Genomic DNA, 27,989 nt, shown 5'->3' with positions numbered 1-27,989 from the left:
CTGAAATCCTACTAAAACTTCCATAGAACAGGATCCCAAATAAAAAAAAAACATTATGTGGCAAGACAGTGTGAGACAAATTAAAGGACAAATTTGTACAGTAATTGGACAAGGTGCACGTTTGCCACACCTCTGCCTTAGGGTAGGAAGACCAAAAATTACAATGGCATCTTTTTGGTTTCAAAATCTTCTGTATTTCAATTTTCCATATAGAATTGAAGAACTCCTATTTCCTGTCTTCACATTGTGATTGTTCCTACGAACAGTGAATTGTGAATAAAGTGCTTAACATTTAATAACTCCTTCACCAGCCTCTGGGAAAGCCTCTCCTTTCAAGGGATGCTACTAAATGGGATTGCAATGTCTTGGGACTTGAGAGGACTCCTGTTTTCTTCTTTCTAGACAATGAATAATTAGTGACAGTACTGAGTTGTGGCCCACCACCATTAAGATGTGAAACAGGTTCTTCCTGACCTTTCTGTTCACCCCAACCTGATGTGCTCTGCCTCTGTTTGCCTTCTCAAGTTCTTGTCTGTCCTACCAACAGCTGAGGGACCCCTGTGCTTGCAGAATATTAGTTTAACTCTGCAAGCTTAGCCCTCCCAACATTCCAGATTTGCTTCCATCAGCTGCTGTTAATATCCACACAATCTATCACTTGTGTTGGTCTTCCCACACCTACCCCAGTTTTACAGGGGCCACTTGTACCTCAGCCTTGCAAAGGGCTTCTCTTGCATGCATCTGATTTCCACTGCGTCCAAGTCTTACAAAACAGCAAATCAACTCACTTTATCCTGCTTGTTCTGTACTTCAAGTTTTTGGCTATTCCAGCATCCCAGCTAGCTCAAGATTTCCTTCCACATTCCTCTTTGGATTCTGAGCAGAAGTTTACGAAACAATCTCCATTCTTTTGAGCAGATAACGGACTCACATACTCAGAATTAAAATAAAAGTAAGAAAAAAAGAACGCATGGTTTCTTTATGCATTTATCCACAAGGTAAGAAAGTAATACCTCCTCGAATGATTCCTTCTCAGCTGTGTGGACAGATAGCCATTAACCACACAAACTAAAGCAGCTTTCAGAACTGGCTGGTTGGATTTCCACAAGGCAATGAACACCTCTGCTTCCTCTGCCTGCTCACCTCTATGCCTCATTGTCCTTCAATCTTCATGCTAGAAAAGCTGTGCCATTAAGCTTCAATCATACATTTGGAACGAACATGGCTTTTTTTGATAACTGGTACTTTGGGGGTTATGTAGCAACTTTTCTGGACTCAAGACCTGCAGAGCTCCTATTACTCCTTTGTGAGTTTTGTCTAGAAAATGTGCTTTGTCTTTATCAAGGTCATGTTTTTCTACAGGAATTTGAGACTGCTTCATGTTTAAGGCCAACTGGGAAACAAACTGATGCTGCTTCATGTAGTGTTTCCTTACACCACTCCTCGTCTGATACTTTTCTCCACAACATTGAATCAGGCACCTGTAAAAGACAAAAGATCAGAACAGAAATAATTTCTTAACCTAGAAGACTGCTTATGTTTTTCACCATATTTAGTTTCAAACACAGAAGGAAAGACAGAATGATTGAATGACCCCATTCTGTTTTATCAGAAGTCTTTTCCATTAGTTTGACTACAAATTCTCACCACCTCTTTCTTATTCTGAACAGCATGTCCAACTTTAACTTACAATTTAGCAGAGTACTGTGATTTAGTTAGTGTGTGTCTTATCTATTTCTGTTTGCAAAGAGCATTTTCTGATTGCTATTGACTGTCAAGGAAACCAGCACGGAAGGACTGCAGGACTTACTTTCATCATCTGAATCGAATCCAAAGAGCGTCTGACACTTCTTTTGTGCAAGGTGAGCCTCAAGTGCTTCTGAATTACAGTAGATGGTCAAGCAGTTGCCACATCTAAATCTTTCTGTTGATTTGCTACAAATTTTGTCTTGTTCAGAGTAAGCATCTACCTCATCAGCCAAAATTTTTCTCCGTTTTGGCATGCTAATGTAACGTTCATCAAGGTAACTGGGAGGCAATGGTCTGACGTAGGGTTTTGTTAAGATGACACCATATGAAGTAGTCTCTGTTGTCTGATTTGGTTTAGAAGGTACTTGTGAGACTGCAGGAGCATTATTTTGTGGTGCATCATGACAAATCTGTAAAACTGGTAACACTGACCCATTTTCTGTCCTTGTTTCATCTGCTACTCTGTCCAAAGGTACCTGGGCTGCCTTGGATGATGTCTGATCTGAGTCACTGTGCCCATTGACAAGTTGGTCACTAACAACATTACAGTGTTCAGGATTTGGCTGTAACACAGGCGTCTTTTGGTCTATCAAACTTAAAACTGGAGCACTACACTCAGATGAGCTTTCATTTCCATTGTGAATTACATTATTTGCTTTCTTCTCCACACTTTGAATATATGTCTTTGGTTCTGCAGAATCTTTCCTTGACTTCCAGGTTGGAATTGGTAAATCTACAGTTTCTTTTTCATTAACAGATTCATCATCATCTTGGTAACTACCAAGTTCTGAAGGATCATCTGAAGAATCTTTTTCACTTGCATCTTCTGAACATTCTGGGGTTTTATTTAAATAATGCTGAGCCTCGTGTTCATACAGCAAAGGGAGCTCCTCAAATAGCTCACAGCAGTTTGAGAAATTGCACTGAGCTTTAAACACACTGTGACTTTTTGTATGTTCTGCAAGCTCAGTTGACAGCTTAAATCTCTGATTACAATTAAAGTGTAAACAAAAGTAAACATTTGGATACACATGTCTCTTCAGGTGGTCTATAAAATGTTGGGAATCGGCGAATTTCCTCTGGCAGAAGCGGCATTTTCCTTTATTCCATTTCATTATGTGCTGCTGCACCTTCAGATCAGTTGGGTGAGTTTTTCTAGCATGTTTGTTGAGGAATCTTATTTTTTTAAACACTCTAGCACAACCATTAGCAGGGCACTTAAAGGTTCCTTCCTCATCCAAAGCATCAATATCTTTTGGAGGGCAAAACACTCCATTCACTTTATGCAGAATGGGTGACTCTTTACTGGAGCTCTCATCATCCTCAGGCAAGCTCTCTGTACTCAAAGCATCAGGAACATTATTAAAACAGCTGTCACTACTGTTTTCAGTAGCATCATCCTGGTCACTTAGATGGTTTTCCACTGCCTCAAAAACCTGTTCCACATTCTCAGCCTCCTCTTGGACCTGATCAGAACTCAGAGGTACTGTAGCTACTGTAGCCTCTGGTTCAGTATCTTTGGAACCCTCAGAACTCCCATTTTCAAGAGACACAGGAACACTAGAACATTGCACTTCATGAAGAGCAGGAGTCTCCTGACCAGCCTCAAGAGCTGCAGCAAGATGTTGCCTTTCTATCTTCCTGACATGATTCCTCAAGTGCTTCAGCATGAGTCCTTTCTGCCTGAACTTCCTGGTGCAAAGCACGCAGGAGAAGCTGCCCTTTTTTTGGTGAGCTTGTGCGTGTTTCACTATGTGATCCCCAAGGAACTCCTTGTTGCAGATCACACAGCGGTGCCTTGGTTCAGTCTGATCCAACGTTCTGGATGCCTCAACAGCCTGGTGGTTCTTTCTGGCATTCCCTTTGGAGCGGGCTCCAGAGCCATTTCCAGGGTCAAGCTCCCCATTGCTGACACCTGTTAAACAGCCACGTTCCTCACCCAGAGCTCTGTACTCCGCTGTTTTCTCCGTGTTTGCAGGAGAGTTTTCCAGTGTACTTTCACTCAAGCCATCCAAGGCTTTATCCCCCAACAAGGCCAAACAATTCTGCTTAATCATCAAGAAATTCCAGAACTCTGGATCAAAAAACAATCCTTTCTTCAAGATGGGCAGCAGCTCGAACCGCACGCGGTTCTGAACAGAACTAGTGCACTCATTGTATTCTTCATCTGCACACTTGTACAAATGCTCAACAGTGTAGTAAGATTCCAAGGTGCGCTCCAGGAAAAAGATGGAGAGAGCACAAATTCTGAGGATCTCCAAGTCATTTGGCAGAAAATGAGCGATTGCTTTATAAATAAGACTTTTCATGTTGGGATCTTCACGGAGGTCCAGCTGTAGGGCACACCCACATATCTCAACACAGATCTGAAGGCCATCTTCACCAACCTGCAGGAAGGAAATCACAGTGTACATAAACAATTGCCAAACATCCCATGTATTAATAGTCATCTATTGCAGAACAGGAGTTCAGAAAGCATCCTGCCACTGAACTTCACCCAAGGGCATAAACATGTTTAAATATTGCTCAAATGAGGCTAGAAATACAGATACAAAAATGGTCTGCACTGAAAGCTGTACAGCTACAAAGCTTCAGCTCTGCCCCATGCAGCTCTGTAGTTAAAGACCATTATTTGGGGATATAAACCAAAACTGCAAGAGATCATATCTGATCTACCAGTATCTTAGACAGCCTTTTCATTACCTAGGCTGCTTCACAATATAATTGCACAGCTCCTCTATGTTTTGGCCATTGTAACTTTTTTATGAAAACCATGATAATATTGCTCAGTTTTGAACAGCCAGCAGGAGAAACATAACCCATAGCCAAAAAGTCTAAAAGGCTTCATTTTCCAAAACTGATGACCCATCTTTCTAATGAGCAGAATTCCTATTCAACACTTGAAGCTGGGGGCCCCATGCTGAACATGGAACTCAGAGGAATGATCAGAAATAGTCTGCCCAACAGGCAGCAGATTCAAGTCAAAAGAGGTACAGGAAATTTACAAATAATTAATACCTCCTATATTTGGGTTTTAACAAATACAGACATTGCTCCATAAGTAGGGGATTATTAAAAAAATAAGACTATTCAAACACAAATAGAATTATTAATATCACCACAGGCATTTCAGAATACACGCCCTTGAACAGCAACAAATTATTGCATTTAGATCTGACAAAATTTAGAATAAGTTTAGGGCAAAAATATGAAGGAGCTCTGTTAAGTGAGGTCAATGGTAACATTTGTTGTGAAACAGCTCTCAGCCTATGTGCAAAGCATTGCCCGTGACATCTTCTGCAGATGGGGCAGAACAAGACAGATCTGAAACGCAAAATACAGCATGGTTTTCTCAAGCAAAAATCATGTGTTCTCCTGTCTTATTCTGCCTTTCCCTTTATTTTATATTAAGCCATTTTATCCAGTTTTGATTAGAATGGGTAAAAGGATTCAGAATTTAACAAGGATGAAGGGTATGTATAATTACACGGATCCTACTTCCTTAAGAGGTCAGCCTGAAAAAAAAAAAATCACCAACCCAATCATTCACATTTATTCCATGGACTTATCCCTCAAACTTGCTGCAGAAACAGAAAAACACAGAATTCAGTAAAAAAAAAAATTCTTAAAACCACACAAGCCATCTTAATACTGAAGCCCATTCTGGAACCTGACAAAATTTTAATAATATTATGTCCTTCCCTAACTCCTCTTTTTTAACTTTCCACCAAAAGTGGTCATTACACAATATAAACATCACTTCTCTTTAACTGGTTACCAAAAAAATGGTGGATGAGGCAAAAACAAACAGAACTTACTTCATCCTTAATGACTTTCATGAAAGGGAAAATGACTCTGATATTTGTAGCAATTCTTAGAAGCTGGTAGCAGTGGTCCACAAAAACTTGTTTGGATGGGTTAGATTTGAGCTGCAGTTTACTCCAAATGAAGATCAGCTCCCTATTAGGTAGAGAATAAAATATTTCAATTACATGGAGTTTTGAAACACTCTAAGCACAATGCATTACTAAAGACAATTATTTGCATATTCTGTGATTAAAATCATATTTGAGGGTGTAATACTGACCTAATTAACACCAAGATGCGCACAACGGAAAATGCAATTTAATTACTTTGTTAAAGCATTCAGGGTATCTCCTATCACCAAGCAATTAAATATTCAACAAAACATTCATGTATTCAGCTCAGTTTCAGAGAAGTGCACAATAAAATCAGATAGAACAGCACCTAGCCCTCAACACTACAGGCAACAAACATCTGTGTGCTCTTGGGATTAAGTCACTTCCAGTACAAGGATGAAGAGTCCTTAGGAAAAGAAGCTTTTGAATGTGAAAAGTGGAAACAGCATCAGAAGCTCCTGATGTGCCAGGAAATAGTGATGTTCTCCAGTTATTACAGAGCAGTCATACCAAAACTTCAAATTCTACAGCTATCCTACATCTCCATGATCTGCAGTTAAATAACATTCCTGCCTGAGAAAAGGAAATGTAAGAACAGAGTAGTGCTAAACTCTGCACATATGATATGTTAGCCTATAAAATAGAGCTACTTGAAGTTTACAGCATAAAAGTTCTGTGCTCTTTAAGTCAGAGACCTAGGAAGGCAACTGGGCTAACTTTTAGCCACAAGAAGATTTGCCAGCACTAATATCTCACACAGGGGCAGCTCTAGTTAGGACTCAGCAGAAATCCCACCACAGTGTTACAATGAAAGCAGGACCCACTGACTTTCATTTTCTGAAGGAAGACTTGTCTACTCCAGCAATCTCCTCCCTCAGAAAACAAACCTGGCTACTGAGAAAATATTTGGCTGATTTCCAGAGTCAGACAAACCTTTTGAGGTTAAGCTTCTGTTAATGAGCTCAGAGCCTGAAAGAAGGGAAGTGACAGAACAGCCTATGACAAAACCAACTCCGCTTTTAAGTTCAGCACAGCTCTAGAATTCTGCTTGACATTGAGACTTGGACTGGTTTCTTTCATTCAGAACCCAAGAGAACAAAAGTTAAAACAAAGATCACGCTTACGGGGGAAACTGAAAAGACACGCCTATAAGCAGCTCATACACAAAAAAAATAAACTTTCTGGTTTCCTAAAGATACAAACTGCTCAGATCTGCCTTCACCAGGCTGAAAATCTGAACTCTACATACTTGCAAACTTCATATACAAGTTTGAAATTAGTGTCTTCATGCACTAAACCACTCTTAACAACTCAATATAAGCCTCAACCTGAAGTACAGAAGTAAGAACTGAGTAATGTTGCTGTTATGTTACAACTCAATAATTCATCTCATTCTCTGCTTTGCCTCCTATCATTTCAGAGCAAGCCATTTCAATACTAATCCCAGAGAATGAGAGAAAAATCAAATTACTCTTGAGAGATTAGTGGTTAAAGGGGCTTGCAGTGTGTTCAGACAAGTGCTAGGCTGGCACAAGGAGAGCTGAAAAAGGAGAGCAGAAAACTGCAAGTAGAAGGAAGAGCTGCATGGCTAAAGAACAAGGTGTTATGCACCATTTACCTAGACCCTGACATGAAACAGCATTTTAGTCCTTTAGTTTTATTTTTCTATGTCAATACAATAGCTTCTCCTTTTTAAGTCCATTTCTGACTTTGGGACAATTGAAATTGTTACTGAGAGATCACAGAACTCAGCACCTCCTTACCAGAGGCAACCATGCATTCTAGCCTCTTAACTACCTTCAAAATACCAAAACCACTGTGTGCCTCCAGCAGCAACATCAAATTATGGTTAAGCCCTCCCTCACTTAGCTGGATCTAAACACTTTGCTGCTCTTAGTAAGTAGTGAACATGCTTTGCCAAAAGATTGATCAAACCTGTAGTAAAAATTCTTGGACTTACTAAATTCACTGCATAGAAATCACCTGAGAACAGCCAAAAGAGCATTTAAAAATCATCTGTCAGAGAAGGAAGGCCATCTGTGCCTGCTTGATCAAAATATTGTCTTCCTCAAGACAACAACACTTTGATACAAAGTATAATAAATTGATTTCTTGCCATTATTTCACACAAAAAATTAAGTATGACCAAGCACAGCTTTGGTGATGATTTATTTTCAGGGAAATAATTTGTTCATCTGAATCTAGAGTTTATTCTTGACATCAGTGAAAATTTGAGTTTTGCGACCAAGCTGCTTAAAGATCATCTTCCTCTAAGATGACAGCTAATGGTTTTAGCTAGAAGATTTCATTTAGGCTGTAGCAAATATTTGCTATTTACAGCTTTCTAATCTGTTTTGTTGTCTTATCTTTGTTAGTAGTGTTAGCAGCTAAATCTCCATTAGATCTGCAAGGCCCTCAGTTCCAGATCAGGTGAGATGATTTCTACTGTGCTGGAAACACTAACATGTTCCCTGGGGAAAAAATTAGACTCTGTAGGACCATTTAACCTGGCTCCTACTTCTTCAAAGATTGGACTACAGCATAGTCATGCCTTCACAACCTTTGCTGCAGTTTCCATGAGCTACGAAGTATTACAGAGTTCTTGTTGAGAACACAATTGTTAAGGCTCAGCATCTGAAGAATGAAACATCTGCTTGAGCGGCACAGACAGAACTGCTCTGAACTCCCTTCCAAAGATCTTCAAGTTCTATATTCTGAATAAATTAAAGTACTGAGATGGCAAGATTATTTCCCTGAAATCTAGATGTCAAACAATACTCAAGCCTCTAGCAGAATTTCCTCTTGGACTCATCTTTGACATCTGATTTGCCAGAACAAAAACAGATACATCTTGCTTTGAGCAGCAATTTCAAGAATGGATGATGCAAAACTCAAACAGCTGGGTAAGAGCAAAGGCAACATGGTACTACAGCACAAGGAGCTTTAATTACAGTATTGAAAATGCATTTCATCAAAGACTGACTCCCCCAGTCAGAAAGCATTAATTCATGGAGGTTACACTTGTAATTTCCTAGTAAGAAATAGGGAGATGCAGCTTTTGGGCTGGAATCAGCAAACATGGATTCAACTCCCACTGAGGTCACACAAACTCTACCTTTTGGGTTGAACTTCATCTTTGCTATGGGGACAGTCCTGTCCATCTTTTCCTGGACAGACTTGATGAAAAATGTCTGCAGCCATTGCCAACACATTGTACTACAATGGATGTCACTATCATAATCCCAATCAAATCAAGTTTTGATTGAGCAACTACTCCTACTATAGCCTAGTAGTTAAGGAAAAATATTAGTATCAAAGTAAACATTATCACATCTAACTTGTGTTAGTTTCTCAAGACAAAAAAGTTTCTTGATTTCCTGGAATCTGGGAACACAAACCCAAGGTAGCTTCTGAACTCAAACTTAGATCATTTGATCTCTATCAAATCCTTGCTAGGATGTTTTGCTTTAACTACATAAACAAAGAAAGCATATTTTATCAAGGAATGCAGATCTTCCTTTAGTTACAGAAATTATACAGACTCAACAGAATCATAGTCCTTAGCCATCTTCCAGTCCTCAGAATGAGGAAATCTAGAAAACACTTCTTAGACCTAAAACCAAGTCCAGGTATCAAGATAATTAAATGGGTGTGAAGACATCTTCAATGTTTTCTAGAGAACTCCATCTAAGTGATACCTCTGTTCATGACATCCAAGTTTCCATAATTAACAGCACATTTTCAGCACCACACATTCTCTTTTTAGGCACACTGGTGACACACTACAGTTACAGAGCAAAATATCTACATGGTTAAGACTACAGACTGCATTTTGCTAATAATAAATGCTACATTTCTAGGTAGGGTACGTAAAGTTTCACTTTTCTGTTACTTGGAAATAGTAAATAAAGAGCTATAAACTATTAGGCTACCCTATATATGACTGTGTGTTAAAGGGCAAACAGGCACAACAGAAGCACCAGGAACATTTAAAAGTCATTTTTATGTGGTATTTTTAAGTTAGGCAAGTTTCATTTTGGCAATAAGCATGTATTTTCTGCTCAGCTGCTTCCCCAGAAATAAAGTATTTACCATATACAATACATGTCCCCATTTTGGAGCTGTGGGACTAGGAAGGATTCACAAAGCTGTAAGGCTAAGGTAGTCTTCCCTTCTTTTTCAGTGTTGCAGATGATCTCAATTCCACTCTTGCAATCAGTCCTCAACAAGTGCTATACAATTAAAATAAAATCAATTTAGATCAATTTGCTGACATGAAATCAAAACCAATCAGATCTCGCTCTACTAAAAACTTCAGGAATTGCTATTAACACAGGACATCTTTGAAATGGCTTTTGTGTACATCTGTAAGTAAAGATTTCAAAAGGATTGAGCTCTTTCATATTCTGATGGTCATTACTCTAAGAAATAATTGTCTGAGAAATTAAAACACAACAGCACTTGTTCTTGCCATTTTGGGTGGCTTGTTCTTAAAACAAGGTCAAGAAAACCACTGTTATCTACCAAGTGCTATTAGTGATAAAATAGCTCAAATCAGCTCAAGTGCCATTTTACATATAGGGGCATCATTAAAAAACTTTAACAAAACTATATCGTGTATGATTAACATTAATTAGGCTCAAGTGCTTTTACTAAAACTGTTAATAGTAAAATAGTCAATACACTGAAGTCACAAAATATTTAGGGACTAGATCTACAAGAATACTTGACCAAAAAAATGCATTTAGGTCAACAAGATTTGTAGACACTTCACATTCAAATTTTCCAAGCTTAAGCCAGCATTAAGTTGAGCAACACCAATGTGGCTGCCTGATTTTATGACATTTGGTTCCACAAAATCAGAGTCCCACATGCTCCTCTTGACAACTCATACACAGCAAGTATAAAGCACCACTTCATTTTAAAAAAGAAATGTATACTGACAAACAATACCTCCTGGAATAGCTGATCTTCTAATGGTGACATATAAAGACAGGTGAAAAGAGCTTGATGGAAATACAGATCTTTACTGATATCTGGATGATTTATGCAAGATTTGATAAGAGCCATTGCCTCAGGGATGCGTTCACAGGCAATAAGGTATCTGGCACGGAGTTCAAAGAACAGTGGATTTTCAGAGCTTAAATATTTGTTAACTGCACAGAAAAGAGAGATTTAAAGGCAATTAGAATATGAAGTCCAAACAACAAATATATCTAAACGTAATGCTGTCTTTAATAACAAATAATATTAAGAAAAAAATAAAGGCTCTGCTAAAAAAAGTCTATAAATATTAAATACCATAAGAAATCTGTTCTGCTTCAAAACAGAAACTGTTATTTTTCTTAAACCAGTAATCTAATTCAGTATTTTGTTTCTAACAAGTTAACACAAGGTGCTACAAAGGATTGGTGAAATTTATATTATATAGAAGCAGATGTGAGCATTTTCAAGAAAGAAAACTCCCTCCTTTCTAAGCAGTGGAGTATGTGTGACTGTCAGAAGCACAGGATTGACATCACCTCCAAAGCTATAATTATCAATATTGTTAAAAACCTCAAGAAACTCATTATCCATTAAAATTTAAGACCTCAAAGTAGTGAATAAAGTTAACTGTAATTCACAGGCTATTGCCTTAAAAAAGCTTTGAAGGCCTTGATTTTGCTTGCTTGGAAAACATATCTTCCTCTGAAAGGGTTACTGGACACAACTCCTATCTAAAAACCTTTAACTTCTGGCTCCTAATTTCTGGAAATCTTTTTTAGCTCTAGAAGGTAATATTAACACTAATATTTGAATGAAAAAAATTTCAAGTGAGATACTGAAAACACACAACATTGAAGTAACTGGAAATTGATAAATACCTACAAAACATGCTTTGCATCTTTTTTATAAATGATCATACAGATCGTAGTATCTCTGTCAATTACAAGTTAAAACATCACTAGCTACAAGGCTATAACTTTAGTACTTTAAATTGACAATGTTTCTCTCTTTAAAACATGAAATACTAAAGTCAGTGAAGGCAGAAAGTTAATCCCTTACAAAGGATCTGTATTAATTACAAGCAATTTAAATTGATGATTAAGAAATGGTTACTAAAAACTACAATCAGAACAAAGAAGTTTTCTTCCCCCAAAATGAAGAGATTACTTGTACAATAACCTTTCAGATAAAGCTATTTTTAAGGATTTAAATACTTTCTTACACTTAAACCCAAGATTTCTCCAGCATCTCTATTGTTATGCAAGCTAGCAGTGTTCCATGCTAATGAACATTTAAGCAGTATAATCCAAGGTGTCAGGTTTCAATTTGATTTGTTAACAGATGCACTGTAAGAAAGAAACATCTCATTCCCATTATCCTTTAGCACTTTAGAGAACTCAGAAAAGAAGAGGACTAAAAGGCAAGCCCGTGTCTAATGGGGGTGATGAACTGCAAGAAAAACTCATTAAATGAAAACTCCTTAGAGCCAAGTAAAGGCCTCTGCTCTACAGAATTACCACCCTTAGGATAATAAACTACATCATCTGTTTTGTATGCAAGCATTACTGAAAAATCAGGCTGGAAAGACTCAGCTCTGATAAGTGCTAATGGTAAGGAAATGCTGCCCATCTAACAAGTGGCTATAACACCCTTTCCCCTTAAAGGAGGGAGAACTGCACTGCACAGCTCACCCTGTTCTGTATTTCCCACTTGGTGTGGGGAACTCTCAGGTCCCTTCTGCTTCACAAATGAGACTCTGTCAGCCTCCTCTCCCAGGGAAGGAGATCTCCACACCCTACACCACTGTGAGCAGGAGCTCCCAAGGATGGGGGTTCCTACAGCCTCCTCTGTTTCCAAAGTTTTACTGACGCTGCTGGCAAGGCAGCGCTCCCTCCCTGTCCTGGACTGTCCTATTTTCCCAGGGCAGCACAGAGAGCTCTTCTAACCCCCCAAAGCAAAGACAACTGCCAACTACAGTAGTGTTTGGCCAAGCCTGAGATACACTAAGAAACAACATTTATTCCTACCCAGGGAGTGATGCTTTGCTTTAGAGCAACAGACATCAAGCAGCAGCTCAGAAACTCATTAACTGCTCCCTCTGACTGCACCTCTGCCATGTTCTCTTCCAGATGCCCACCTTACTCTCTCCAGAGTCCATTACAAGTGCCTATGTTTCAAGCCTACTATTTTTCTTTTAACTCAATGACTGCTTTGCTTCCAGCCATCTCCAAAGAGATTGTGACATCTCCAAGTTCACTACAATTCCTGCAGAGACAGACACATAGAGGTTTGTCTTGGCCTAAGCTTCTCCATGGAGTTAATGAATCCAGGACAGGATTATGTAGTTCACACAAACTGATTTTTGCAAGGAATGGTTGGTGATTCAGCAATTACAGGCAGGTTTTCCTATTTAAATTACCCCTGAGGGAGCTACATGGCCAAGTTTCAAAATACACACTGCGAGCCTATAAAGCAACACAGGATGTTTGCTTTGTATAAGACTTCACAAGAATCAAATTTTAGAGGAAGTCAGAGGAAGAAAGAACAAGCTCTCAAATATAAATTATCTAAAATAAAATGTTTGTCAGTAAAGATGAGATGTGTCAAGGGTGTGTGTGAGGATATCAAGGTAAAAGGAGAGAAAATCTCTCAGCAGAGGGGAAGGAGATGCAGCCTGGAACAAAGGGGAACAAAGCGCCCATCTAGTGATAACAGGTTTCATTCCTGCTTTGCCAGGTTAAAAACAAACATCCTCAAACTGTAACCCATCACAGAGAGGATTCATGATGCCCAAGAGAAACATTACAGCAAAGGACTAAACTAACTCTTTGCTGGAGAGATGGAGATCAAGACCTAATTCCCCATCATAATCACCAAAATCATGGGATGCAGAGCAAAACAAGGTTCATCTTGGTTTTCATTTTGTTTCTGTACTTATTTGACCAGAACTTCATGAGATACCTAATAAAAATAATGGGTAAATCTGTTGCTCAAGCAGTTGCTTCACAAAAGAGGCAGAACAACAAAGGGATAATGATGTTAATTTGCTATCAAAACCCTTGTTCTGGTTAAGGAGGCAGCTCACTGAGCTGTCCTGTCTTCAGTGCTCTTGCTCTCTCTCAATGACCACAGTCACAAACACAGTGATGAGATTCTATCAGGCACTACACCATAATAACTGAGCAGAGCTGGAATTTCCTATCACTATCAAACTAAACACAACTTTTAAGAGGTCCCCTGAGGAACACTGTTGCTTGACATGTTAGTAAAGACTTTACTGTAGCTTGGGTATTTTTCCATCTAGGAACTTTGATGAACATTCCAGTGATTTTGTTCCCATGCACTGCACCTTTCCCAGCTCCAGTAATTACATGTCCATAAACAGAAAGCAGCTGTCACATGTAGCCATGGGCATCACTGGAAACAGAACCAAGAAAAGCCACAAGACCAAGTATTTACAAGTGAAGAGACAAATTAAATGAGTCAGAGTGCCAGGAGACAAATACACATCAGATTCTCTCCAATCATGTTATTTCAGGAGTCTAAATGGAATCAAGTTGGTCTCCATGCTTTAAGTGAACACTTAGATTCGGGAAGTGCACCCTGTGGATTTTATGAACTACTCCATCACTGCCAGTGATACAAAATCACAAATATGATCTCTACATTATAAAAGCAAACTTAAATGAGCAAAGAAATTCAGCTTCCTTTCAAACAAAAAAGAGACCAGCACATTTTACTACAGAAAAATAGTTAAAACACTGCAATGCCAGCTAATAACACCTGACCCCACATATTTTTAAAAAGCCAAACTGAACACATTTTTTCAGTACTCTGGAAAATGACTGTGATAAATGAAGTACCTAATTCCTGTGACACAGGCTTTGCTTTAAGAATTGCTTGTAATACTGGATCCTCCCATGGTCCACCATCTCGAATGATTCGAGTCACTAGTTCCAGGTTCAGATTCCTGTACTTACTTAGAAGGTTCTGACATTCCTAAGGGCACAAAGAGAAACAATTTGAACAAAAATATGTTGTCTAAAACAGTAAGATTATCCCAAAGATACAAACCAAGAAACCCATGCATGGCTGAGTATTTCCTCAGCCAGTAATTGGAGCTATAAAGTCTTTCACTGACCATAGAGAAAGCCCTAAAGCAACAACTGATATTATCTACAAATAGCAATACAGAACTGTTGAAGGTCAAATTCATGGCTTCTACAGCCCTCAGAAAGAGCCTTCCATTTGTATAACAACACAAAACCAACTCGGATTGGAGGTATTACTGGCACACACTGAGACAAGCCTTCACCTCATGGCATCCTGCACAGACTTAGACATGTTGAGCTGGATTTGTGATTTCTGAGGGAAAAACTGATTTAAGCCATGAGTCACCAGCCCTCAAGCAATCATTTTTCTCCAGATCTCTGCATAACAGGAATTATGTTTGCCTGTAATATCATGGAATGCTTTAGCCAGCCATTAATTTGACATGTCAAGTTCCCTCTCATCCCCATGCATTATTTGCTGTAAAAGTGTCAACAACACCATTAATCAACAGAAAATTTTAGTAATAAGCTACCTAATATTGAAACAAAAAAGCAGTAGAACAGTGGCTTCCATCCACATACAATTACCTGCTTTTCACTGCCAGTTTGATTACACAACTGATGCAGAAACAGTGCTGGCACATTAATTTGGAGAAGCAGTAATAGACAGGTATCAACATAAAAACAAAGGAAAAGCTTTTTCTCAAACTGCAGTTCCCCAAGCAGTATATTAATAGAGACACAACCCAGCTTTTCATCCTTTCTTTCCCTACAGAGTTTCCTCTCATGGTGGCACAACCCTAAAAACCCATTCAGGTATTAAAATAAAAGACAGCACAAACCAAACCCCACACTTACCTGACAAAACAAGTTCTTAATTAGGTCACTTATCTTATGCAGTTTTACACAGACATAGAAAACTCTGTCCCAATCTACCAAAGAACAGACCAATCCATGTTTATGCTGACTTGAAGACTTCATTGAGATGAAGCTTTAATTTCAAATTTACTGATTAAAACCAGAGGGGAAATGTGAGATTTCATGTCATGAACTGAATGACATTAAGCTCTAAATAAACAAACAAGTGAAGTTTCTTTCACTATAATGGCACATTTCCTCCAGGTCATACAGCCACAAAAACCATCTTTACATCTACTAAAATAACATTAGAAGCTTATAAGAAAGTAGGGAACACTACCTGGATTGAACCTAGAATATCTTTCAAAGGATCTTCATAGAACTCATCCTTTCCAAAGAACAGCAGCAATTCAAAAAAACTCCTAAAAAACAGAAGTAGTGACAAGTCAAACTAAAAACATTGATTCAAAAAATGAAACTACTCTGAAGTCTCTTACTTCTAGCAGCACTCAAACCAAAACCAGGAATTCTGTGAATTCTAGACTCATGCCATGTGGAGTCACTCAAAGATTTCTGGTGGCCAACAATCCCTGTTTTCAGGCACTTTCTACAAACACACTTTATTTTATTTCAGCCTGTCTTGCCATAACTGAAGTCTCTCTATTAAGATGTTGGTTTAAAGGTATTAATTATTTTATCTTTAAAACAAACAAAGCTTTTGAAGACTATTTAGAAGGGGACAGCTGTTGTGCAGATACACAAACAAAACTATGTTCACGTTCTGTGCGGCATTCAGATTCATACAACCTGAATTTTACCACCACCAAGCTTTTAATCAGATCAGGTCTTTGTCCAGCAAGATGAATTCAGAAGTGTTACCCCAAAAAGAGGTGGCAGAAATGGGTGAAGAAAGGACTAATACTTTCAAAGCTGCTTCAATTCAAACTGATTTGTGGTCTCCATGGTTTGCATCATCGTAAAATACTGGTCTAGCATTTTAGTTCCTTTAAATCCTGTTACAGAAACAGAGAAGTTGGTAAAAAGCAGCTTTCCAGATCTCCTTTCAATTCAGGTTTTTGCTTATAAAAGCCCCCTTCCAGATCATGCAGTTGAAAGAATTCAATCAAAAACTTGGCAGTCGTGGATCTGCAGTGCAACTGTTCCTGTTCTGCCTGAAGATTCTGAGAAATTTCTTCCTATTGGAAAAAGTACCAGGCAGGCACTGCACTAATGAGCTGCAATTGCTGATTGACAAAGTCAAGGGCAGCAGACAAGAACTGAGCAACTCTCAGAGGAACAGGCAGGACTTCAAAAATACTGTGCAAATTAAAGGCATTTTTCTCTCCTCAGTAACATTTTCATTACACATGTGCATTTAAATAAGTCTTAATACTCACAGACAAAATTAAGTTTTCTATAGGAATAATGGAAAAGTACCATAAAATTACATTTCCAATAGATTATGTACAAGGTTTTTTTTTATAACCAATGATTAACTATGCCAAAAACAGGCTTAGAGAAATAGACACAAACTTATTATGTTCAGTGACAGAATTTCTCTCAAGGCTAAGCCTGTGAATCTCAATTCAAATATGCAATGAAAAAACAATCCCTACCCAAATAAGTATGTGGTTCTGAAAAAAAGCATGAGCTCATTTCATGTTAAACAAAATTTTGCAGCATACTTGACTCTCAGCAAAGGTCAGCCATGAGTCACATCATGATCTGGCAAGCAACCAAACTGGAACTTAAATAATAAGACAAAACTAATTAGAGCAAGCGATGCATGCTTGCATTTAAATTTGTTTTGACTGACTTAAAAAGAGGAACATCTTGCAAAAAAAAAATAATCTGGAAATCAATAGTGAACAAGCGTAAACTACAATTTTCTGCTTCATCAATGCACTTACTCACAGGCCAATATAGGAAGCCATCAAAATATTTTTATTTCCTCATCGCCAGTCTCCAGTTAAAATTACTACAGTCAGTTCCAACTTGGTTTATTTCAAAACTGTCTGCAGCACTGCATATCTACATTTATATCCATCTATATTGACCACGTCACTGCTTTGGCATCAGAAGATTGCCTCAAAACACCAGGGTGGCACAACTATAAAACCCCCTGGTATTAATGCAGATGCTGCTTCATTCGATATGAATAGCAGGGTTATTAAGTATAGGAAATAAACCAGTTGTTCCTGTTAACAGTTTATTGCCTGGTTACCAAGGAAATCTTACTCAAGGATGACAATACAGTCAGGCTGAGTTTTGCTCTCCAAGAACTAAGACCTAATACACACTGAATTTTCAAAAGAGATTCAAGAAGGTTGCCCAGGTAACTGCAGCTACTAAGCCCTGGGATCCCTTTATATCATATCACACACAAAACTGTGCCAGCCAGGCAGAGGAATAAATAATCTGACATCCTAGAATGGAAGCAAATCTCATGGAGTAAACCCAGACTCAAAAACCAAAACAGACAAGGTTCACAGGAACTCAGTGAGCAATTTACTTCTTGATGATCCAGAAGGTATCCATCCTAAAAAATACCTGAATTTCCAGCTTTTCACCTCCCAAGCTTTGCTATTTAAAAGTGCATATAAACGTAGTTTGAGCTCTGTAGGTTTTTTCCTTAAAACTAGTGAAAAAACCCACTGCAACAGATGTCACTATGTTTTCATGTAGCTTTGAAAATTGTGGTCTTATGATGCCATAAATAGTCCTCTCTTAAGCAGTTGCACACACACAAAACAGGAAGTGTCCACAGTGAAGCTTCAGCAACATTTAAAGACAGCATTTATTTTTCATTATGTACTTATTACCCTGACACTTTCAGTCTTCATGTGGGAAAATGACCAATGCATCAATAAAATTTGAGCAAAATTTATGAAACAACATCATGCAGTTCTTGAAGCTGAATGTGACTTTGGGTCAGTTAACTGCATGACAAGTAATTTCCAGAAGCATTTCAATGACTCAAACATAAAAATCCATACAATTTCCAAGTAATTGACTTCTTTCTTAAGACATTTATCTTAAGTATTTAGCGTATTACATCACTATATATACAGAAGGAAAAATTTGAGATGATTTCAAATTATCTACTGGCAAAGGCTGGTCTTCAAATACTCCAAAATAAGGTTATGATGATCACTTATTTCTTTAGATTATTCATTTTGCCAGACACCCCTTACGACAAAACACTGTCATAGCCAACTTCAATATTTAACAAGGATACAAAAAAGACGAAAATAAATTCTAATAAGCAATTTTTGGTTCTGTGTACCTACACCACCTGTAAAACCCCTCTGGGGAGCTCTGAGGATCTGCAACCCTTTTGCTGTGCTATGGTAAAGGAAGGAATAACAAAAAAGAAGAAGTACTCACAAAGCAAGGCTACTCAGTACATACTGCACGTGCTCACACTCGGCTGGGAAGGACACGCAGGCAGACGTGAAGCAGCACAGTGCCGTCTGCAGCACCTGCAGCTGAGGCAGAGGCACCTGCCACCTCCCAGCATAGTCTTCAACAACCTGGGCAAAACCATGGAAATGCACATTATCATCCAAGACATTCTCCTTGGGCAGACAGAAGCAGCAATGTACACTGTACCTGCTTTAGCTTCCCACCTTCTCCCTCAGGAGCAGTTTGGAACCTACAAAACGTGGCTGTTGTCTGGTTTATGACCCAGATCATGAAAGGAATACCACAAGGGACCTTCAGCTACCCTTTTCAGAGGATAAGACAGGAAATACTTTCTTCTTATGCTGTGCCACAGTAGATATTGCACCCTGCATTTAAACACAAGCTTTTATTTTGCAAGGGGATGCAAATTAGCGAGTCTGTAACAACATCCAGACGTTCTATCTAACAACTTTCCAAGAGGGGAAAGAGTAGCCTGCACTCTTCCAGCCTTTATGTCAGCAGAGTCACAAACATTCCAGCCCCTCTTCCTTATCTGATGAAATGAGTAAATTTAGCTTTGTTTAGACCTAGGATGGACTTAAGGCAATAGCAGCTGAGATGGACCCATACTTGTATGTAGATTTTAAGTTTTCCAAACTTATTTTAGTAATCTGTTCGAAAAACTGTTAGCTTAATGCAGCAAATACCTAAGCCAATTGAAGAAAAATTAGCAGACTTGTACATAAATACTCTTCCTCTTCAGAAGACTTAACTTTTTTTTTTAGATAGTCCTGCCTCACAGATCTATGAAAAGTTCCCTGAAATACTTTTAGCCAAGTCCCTTTTATAGAAAACCACAAAAGCCTTAGAAAAACAAAGTAGACAGAAACAAAAAACATCCTTTAGAAGTGTGAGCCTCCAAAAGGTCAAACAAAGGTGGAAATAAAGCATCACTTCCCACCAGGATGTCTCACAATGCCTGCAGCTGATGGGCACAGTATAGACGAACTCATAAATTAGTTCAAGCAATAAAGCAACATTTTGTGCCCTACTGTACATCCTTCACCACCAGCACTCATCTGAGCCCACTGTAAGCTCAATTAGGAATTACTGGGCAGGGAACAGCCTCTCCCCAAAAAAAGCCATCAGTCCCAGTCTGCACCAGCTCCTCTGCCACACAAACATCAGAGCCAGCAGAGAAAGGAACACAGCAGCAACACCACCTTGGCCTGGCAGTTGGTCTGCAGCTCAAATGTACCAGAACAGAGTCACAGAAACAGCCCCCCCATCCCAAACTGCTCAGGAAAAACACAAATAGCAAACTATTCCTGAATGTAGATAACCTGAAAACCTGAATTTATCAACCACAGGAAAAAAGAACTCTAACTGGTCAATTCTCAGCAGACTTGCGACAATCGGAAAGAGATGGGGTGTGGGGAGTGCATGTGTGGACAAAAAGCTAAGCCAGGTATAAAACAAAAAATTCCAAACCAGACTTCACACACATTCTATACAGAAAGAGGGGCAGGGAATACTGTGTACTTCAAGGTCTGTTTTTAAGTTCTCATGGAATAACTTTTCCTGTAATAGAAACCAAGCTCTTCTTTTGTACTGAATACTCAAGATACCATACTTTGAACGAGGACTGCAAAGTAGAACATAAGTAAAAGTTTATCAGTACATTCTGAAAAAGCACACCAATTTCAATACAGTGAAATCAACCAAAAAAAAAAAAAAAGAACATAACATTGTCAAAGCACAGTGGCCTTGTTCAATACACAGAAAACCAGAAGGAAAGGAACCCTTTTTAATGTGACTTTCTGCAGCAGGTGCTTACAAAGTCTGTTAGCGTGCAATTTCTAATATCCTTAAAGCATCACCCCTCAGTCTGTCTGTACCTGGCATTGCCAAGAACCATAAAGGGACTGGGCCTTTTTGCTTTCCCTCTCTCATTCAGAGCAGATAAAGGCACTAAAAGGAGGCTGAAGCACCTTCCTGACACCAAATCCCCCATTCAGCTCCATCTTTCCCCCACACCAACACACTGCTTCCCCTCCTTTAACAGGTTTTAGTAACTTAGAGGAAAATCCAAGACTCAGATGTGTCCCCTTAAAAAAATCAACACCAGACTCATCAGAAACTTCTGAGCACACAGCTAAGAGAGCTAACCCCAAAAATAACAAGGTACTAAGTAAAAACCTGGACTGTAGCAGTGAAACCACAGCTTTTCTTGGAATTTTATGTTTTAACTGATTAATCATACACATATATTATAAGTCATTAAATATGCCCATATAAAATTATGTTATGACTGATTAATTCTATACATATATTTTAAGTGCTTAAATATGCACATATAAAGTTATTTGGCTGTATTTCAAAGACTTAAGAGAAACAGCATTGCAAATAATTAGATTTGCAAATACACAGGACACAAACCCCAAATGTTTTATGCAGTGCTAGGCTGGAAGGTTTTTTACAGCTTTTCCTATTCCTCCGTACAAGAAAAAAAAAAGAAACTAAAAATCCCACCAATTTTAAAAGTTGATCATTACTAGAATTTCAAGCAAAGTTACTCCCATAGTTTCTTGTGAGATTCAACAGTAAAGTCAACACAGGATTAAACCCACAACAATTCTGTGAGTTTCTCTCTTCATAGTTTTCAGACATAGAAAGCTCCTTGGCAAATGTAATGGTTGTCATTCACTACAATAAATATACATAAGGGTTGTCACATGAGAGGACAAACCCAAAAAGGGCAAGCTTAGAAAAACTAAAGTTGCCTGAAAATTAAAATTCTTAATTAAAAGCACTCACCACAGCTGCCTGATCAGCAGAAATACCAGAGCAGCTCAGATACCAAAGTTCAGCTCTAGAACTTGAGTAATACTCCATTTACTCTTCCTGGAAACATCACAGCTTTTTAACTGTCTTTTGAACCTGCTTAGTGGATGAAGAGCATTTCGTTTTGTTTCCAAATACAAACAAGCCAACCATGTCCTTACAAATAAGGATTTTACCATACAAATAGAGAGTAGGAAAAGCCTTATGATTTTAGGATAATATGAAATATTACTTGACATGTACAAGTTGAAAATGGCTTTATACTAAAATATATAAGCAATGCCTTCACTGAAATTCACATGTGGATATTATATAATGAGTAACCAAACATAATCACACTTCTGGCAAAAGAAAACACCATCACCCAGCAACAGCATGATGCATCCATGAGACAAGTTACTACCCTTAAAGCTAAATGCTTTCTCCCTACTCTTAATCACCAAAAACTCATCCCTCTCCTCAGCCAGCTTCAGGCAAGGACAATTCCCAAGATTGGCTACCCATATGTCCATCACATTTAGCCCAGCCAAAAAGTCACATGTTTATATTCTGTCACTTGCACAACAGTGAAAACTATACATTAACTCTAGAAAAGCAGTTTGGACTGAGTGGAGCAGTGATTTATGGCTGAGAGATAAATGCACATACTCAAAAGTAGAAATATTCCTCCTTACCTTTTGATTAGCACCTCACCCCCCCAGATGAAAAAGTCAACTAATGAGAGGAATTGTTTTGCTCACATGTGAAAGGGAGAACTGCCAATCTTGTAAACACAAAAATGCTCACATCCCCATCCACACGCAACCAGTAAAATTCAGTTTATTAGGTGTATCAGTGAAGAAGTACAATTACTTTTCCCCATCTAAACAAAAGGACAAGATATCTGGAGTTTTGTATTAGCTCCTGCACCACGCGTGCCTTTTCTAACTCGAACAAGCCCACGTAGCAAAGGCGTCAAACTGAAGCATCACTCACTGGAGATCTTCCCTTTAGGTATAAAAACGTGCAACTCCTTTTTAGGTTATAATCCTGATCATTTTTTCCGAGGAAAAATAACAAGCTTCTTTCCATGCAAAAGCTTTACTTCATGAAAAGGCATTAAAACCTGAAGAAGCAGCAATACCTAAAAGTTCGAAAGAATCAAAGAAGAAAGTTTCAGAGAAGTAAAAAGATGTTACAAAGATCAGGAAAAGCCTACAATGTATTGCACAAATGTACAAATGTTCCGTTTGGAAAAGAGTAACTCCTTAATCCTACTTGTAAAACAGGGAGATCATTTCCCAGGGTAAAGCTGAAAGGACAGCAGGCACAAAAGCTGATGAGAATCACCCCGAGTATGTGAATAAGAAAAGATTTTATGATGTTAATGACAAGAGCACTGAAGAACTAGAAGCCTGGAGGAGTCAATCTTCAGATAAAGAGCTTGCAAATCAACTGCTATTGTGAAATCTCATGGACTGACTGAGGAGCCAAGTGCACTTCACCCACCAAAGCCCAGCTTTGCATGACAGACCCTTATCAGCCTTCCCATCAAGTGTCAGAGGAAGGAGCGACACCACCAAACCCAGGCCAAGGACGCCCTTGTGCACACACTGGTAAATCCTCACCACAGCTGGACACTCAGCTCAGCACTAAAAACCACGTGGATTTCCTTTTAAACATTAATTCGTTTGAAACTCAAGCAGCACAATACTAAACTACCAACAACTAAACTGAACACAGTGGTGTCCACCAGTCCCACGTGTAAAAAACACCACGACATTGTAAATTTTAAATTTAAATAGTTTCCAGTACTCACCGTACACTTTGAAATTTTGCTACTGAAATGCATGATAGGCCCTTTGCAAGCTGTCATGTCACAAACAATATCAACATCCAAAAACATGAAAAAGTAAAAAATTACTTACAACAGCAGTCTTAAAATTTGAGCCATTAACAAGGAAAAAGCGTATTTGTTCAGGAAGGTACAAAAACCCCAAAACAACAACATCACAAATTACTACATGAGCAAATAAGTGGTGCAAAATTACAGATTGTGTTCTTCAGAGACATAAGCTTCAAGGATGTTGAAGAAATCACTTTTCACTGCTAGTATTGATGTGAGCAAGACTTCTGTAGCTAAGCCTTAAAATGGCGTATGTAGATCAAATATGGATCCCAAAGGCCCAAAACACAAGTCTGACAGAACCTAAAGGTTTGGGAAGGTTTTCTCTGCCCTTGTTTTGGTTTTGTTTTTTAATATAAAAACAACTTAACCACTATTGATCCCAACTCCAGAGTAAGAGACAAAAACAAATACTTCGAAATTTAGGCACAAAAATTGTGAAACAACATTAACCCCAAAGTCAGAAGAACAAACATCTAAAGTTGTATATTTTTTTACTTCCATCACCACAAAGCACGATGAACAACAGCTGAGTCACAGACCCCTCCCTGCCTTTTTTTACCTGCTAAAATAAATCCAGGAAAACACTATCTTCTCTGGTGTGTTACTATATTTTACTACTTTATCTTATAAGCCCAAGAATTGTTTTTCCACCAATTAATGTAAGCAAAGGAGGTAATCTTTCTTTCAGGAGGGGGATCATGCTGGAAGGCTGTAAGCTGATGCCACAGGAAGAAGAGATCAAGGAGTGTTTACCCCCCACAGTTACTTGAGATGAACTCACCTGGTGTTTATTCCAGGCAGTACCAACAACATAAAACATCTAGTCCAGTTATGCAGCCCTGAGAAATGCTGCAAGCAACTTGAAATCTCAAAAAAGAAGTTAATTTCTTTTTCTAGTTAATAAAACTGTACTCACTTCCATTGCAATGAAGGAAGCTACATCCATTTCCCAGCTCACCATTCAAGTTTGTTTTTAAGCCATACAAAATTGGAAAGTCATCCATCTAACTATAAAAGTATTCCCTTAAACCTCATACCAAAAAAGTCCCCATCTAGTCTGTTTTTACTGCCCTTCATCACTTGTATTTCTGTCTCACAGGAACCTCTCAATGGCTACAGTTCCTGAGAAACCTCCTGAAAAAAATTCAAATCCTGCATACAAACACAAGCTCAAACTCTTCTAAACACTTAGGCTGAGGGAGTTTCTTCTAGGTACCACCTTTCAAATGTCTTGAACTTACAAAGTAGTTACAGATGCGTTGTTCTGTTGCCTGCCAAAGCTGGGAACAGCAGATTTGCTTTTCCCAACATCCAAGTGGGCCTGGAACTCCACAAATAAGAAAAGCCACATCAGCAAATTGGAGAAAGTAACACAGAAACAGCTGGTGAGATGCATAAGCTGGGCACTTGACTCATCTTCCAACTGCCTTTTTTCCCTTCCAGCCACAAAAAGCTTGATTTCTGCTTCGCCCATGTCATCAATCTCAAAGAGCATTCCAAGAAAACATTTTACTCCATTTTGCTTTGAAAGACTCAGGCTGTAATGACTCTCTATGACCACAAACACCTACAAGACCCAGATCCCAAAACTACAAATGGGCTTCAAGATGCCACATTCCAGCTGCATCTTGGATCACTAAATTGTCATTATCCGTACACTTACGGAAAATGCTCTCATAATCCTGACACCTCATCTTCTTTAACTGGCACTTAATCAATCCAAAACTCAAGTTGAGTTAAAATACTCCAGGACTCCAGAGAACTGAATCTGGCTGTACACAGCAGGTTTTTTACCTTTCTAACATCACTTAAGGATGCAAGATGTGCACACCAATGCATTTCAAGCTCTAAGCCACTCTCTTAAAGATAAATAGGATATTTTGTGTACAGAAAACATACCTACACACTAAAAAAAGCTTTACATACCCTTTGCCTCATTTATCCTGTAGTTCTTACAGAGAGATGCTCAGACTTCATCAGCTTAACTACAAGCAATCTAAACAGAATTATTTTCAGGTGACAGCAAGCTCCAGCACCATGTCTGAAGCACAGCCAAGTGTTTTGATAGGTTGTTATTCTGAAAATCACAATGTTTCTTTTGTGGAGTCCAAACTCACCGCGCCATCACTAAGCAACTACTTCTACAACTGCAGTTCCACTTAGGGCACAAAACCAGGGGCACAGGAGGCAAACCAGGACCTTGAGAAGGGCCAAATGAGTATAAAGACAAGAAAAACTGTGTTAGCAGTGCAAAGTGGGGTGAGGTGGGAAGGCTCAGTCTGCACAGCAGCCAAATACATCCTCCAGGAGATCTGGATAGGAAAGTACAAACATATGTTACGTGTATAGTTACACAGTGTCAATCCCAGGAGGAAAAATGAGCTCATGTGGAGCACATACAACTTCATTTGTTGTCAATCCATGAATGTCATACAGCTACAGGCTTTTCACACCATCACACCCCTTGGGATCTTGTGTTTGTGTAGTTAAATCAGCAGAAAACCCCATTACTAAAAAACATGTTTAAACAAAACACTGATTACCTTGAGCACATAACTGCTGTTCACACCAGGCCAAATTTACACAAAACAAGCAAAAAAAAAAAGAAACCCTGGGGACAAACTTAATATATTAACTTACTCTCATCAGGATTATTCGAACTATGCACTGTTGAAAAGGAAGTTTAAGAGAAAAGGAGCAGAGCCCTTGACATACTCAGAACATTGGCTGCTTTTCTGGAGAGCTCATCAACTCAAAGTAGGGGAGAGAGTTTAGCAATCTCCCTACACACAAAAATCTGCATAAATCAACACAAGATATATAACACATAAAACACTTGTGATACAAATCTTTCAAAGGCAAATTCTTCTGCTCTCGTCCTCTTCTGTTTCCTACTAATTCATACTTTGTCCTGGAACTGGCATTAGTACATGATGCTATCAACTTGTCTGGACTTCCTCAACACAATGAGCTCAACATACAGTAAGCACAGAGAGAAGAAACTAAGATAAAACCCCCAAGGTCAAGCAAAAGTAAAGGTCTTTCCAACCAGCCAACATAATCAAATATGGTTGTCATTCCTTACAGTCGTAGAAAATGCCAGACTTCCAAAAACATTTGCTTCTCCTTTTACTGGCTCCGCAATTCTTGAGAGATTATAATACAGAAGAAAACACGAAAAGATAAACAGCCCCAAAAAAGCAACCCATGGACTTGAGTAGAATGCCCCCTGGTATTATTGTAAGCACGTATAACAGTAAATTATATTTCAAACAGCGTGTTTCACTGAACGATGAAACAGGAACAAAGTAACAACATGGCATCACACTTTCGCAGATGGCAGAAGACAACTGTAGAGGTGAGATAAGTCAAAAAGTTGATAAAATGAAGCAGTTCTGCATAAAATAACCTCTGGGCTGTGTCTTGGGCAGCAGCAAGTGGCGCGGCTGGAGTACACCAAAGGCAACTAATGCTCCATCCACACCTGCTGATGAAAGCAACCAGGAGCAGCAACCTGTTGGTGCTTGTCACTTCGCAAGGCACCCCTAAAGGGCTTGCGAGGAGCACAAGAACCCCGGGCCCGCATCGACAAAACGCTGCTTTTCTATGGACAAAACCCAAAAAATCATAGAACACCCTGGTCTAATCCGGTCAGCGAGACGAGAACTGTTCCCGAGGCCCTTCTCGCCTCTCGGCCACGCAGGCGAGGCCACCGGGAGCGTCTTGCCCGCAGCACCGGCAGCACCACGCGTGTACCGCAGCCGCCCCTGGCTCTCCCTGCCCGCTCCCGCCCCGGGACCCGCCTCGCCTTCCCTCCCCGACCCCGGGAGCCTCCCCGCCCGCCCGGCCCGGGCCCGCTCCCCCGGGCCGCGCCCCGCACCCGCTCCTCGGCCCGGCTCCCTCCCCGCTGACCCGGCGCTGCCCCCGCGCCGCAGCGCTCACCTGGCAGAAGCGGCGGCAGTAGTACTGGCTGCGAAGCAGAGCGGGCAGCCCGGCCAGGAGCCCCGGCGCCGCCAGCGCCTCCAGCTCCTCGCTGAGCCGCTCCGACTCCTGGTCGCTCTCGTCTTCCGCCATGGCGGCCCCGCCGCCCCGCGCGTACCGAGCGCCCCCGCCCCGCCGGAAGAGCCGCCCCCGCCGCGCCGCCAGGCGTCCGGCCACGCCCCCGCCGTGCCGCACTCCCATTGGTCTGCCTTACCTGCCAATCAAAGCGCAGCTTACCTCTGGCTCCGCCCCTTCACAGAAGCGCGCTGCGATTGGTGGAAAAGTCTCGTCGTTACTCCAGTGCCG

At 39.6% G+C, this 27,989-nt stretch overlaps 1 protein-coding gene across 1 annotated transcript; it reads right to left on the bottom strand.

Moving 5' to 3' along the window:
• Positions 1-455: 455 nt before the first annotated feature.
• On the bottom strand, positions 456-27,779 carry ZNF654 (zinc finger protein 654). The gene is made up of 9 exons (XM_054270193.1): positions 27,645-27,779; positions 18,953-19,098; positions 15,906-15,987; positions 14,519-14,654; positions 10,623-10,825; positions 9,762-9,901; positions 5,568-5,709; positions 1,811-4,136; positions 456-1,481 (listed from the first exon to the last, which is right to left on the bottom strand). The coding sequence occupies exons 1-9, from the start codon at positions 27,774-27,776 to the stop codon at positions 1,474-1,476; spliced, it is 3,315 nt and encodes a 1,104-aa protein (XP_054126168.1). The 5' UTR covers positions 27,777-27,779; the 3' UTR covers positions 456-1,473.
• Between the last annotated feature and the right edge of the window lie 210 nt (positions 27,780-27,989).

Source organism: Melozone crissalis, unplaced genomic scaffold (genome assembly GCF_028551555.1).
Source record: "Melozone crissalis strain CALT ecotype California unplaced genomic scaffold, PUWL_Pcris_2 ptg000009l_1, whole genome shotgun sequence".
Taxonomy (NCBI): Eukaryota; Metazoa; Chordata; class Aves; order Passeriformes; family Passerellidae; genus Melozone; species Melozone crissalis.
Note: the sequence above shows the minus strand (reverse complement) of the source record. Positions and strands in the feature narration are given on the sequence as shown.

Excerpts from the sequence above, each read along its gene's own strand:
- ZNF654 (XM_054270193.1), bottom strand. The coding sequence starts at position 27,776 with ATGGCGGAAGACGAGAGCGACCAGGAGTCGGAGCGGCTCAGCGAGGAG. Across the intron at positions 19,099-27,644 it reads ACTGCCGCCGCTTCTGCCAG|GTTGTTGAAGACTATGCTGG; the intron begins GTGAGCGCTGCG and ends GGTTTTGCCCAG. Across the intron at positions 14,655-15,905 it reads ATATTCTAGGTTCAATCCAG|GAATGTCAGAACCTTCTAAG; the intron begins GTAGTGTTCCCT and ends TTGTGCCCTTAG.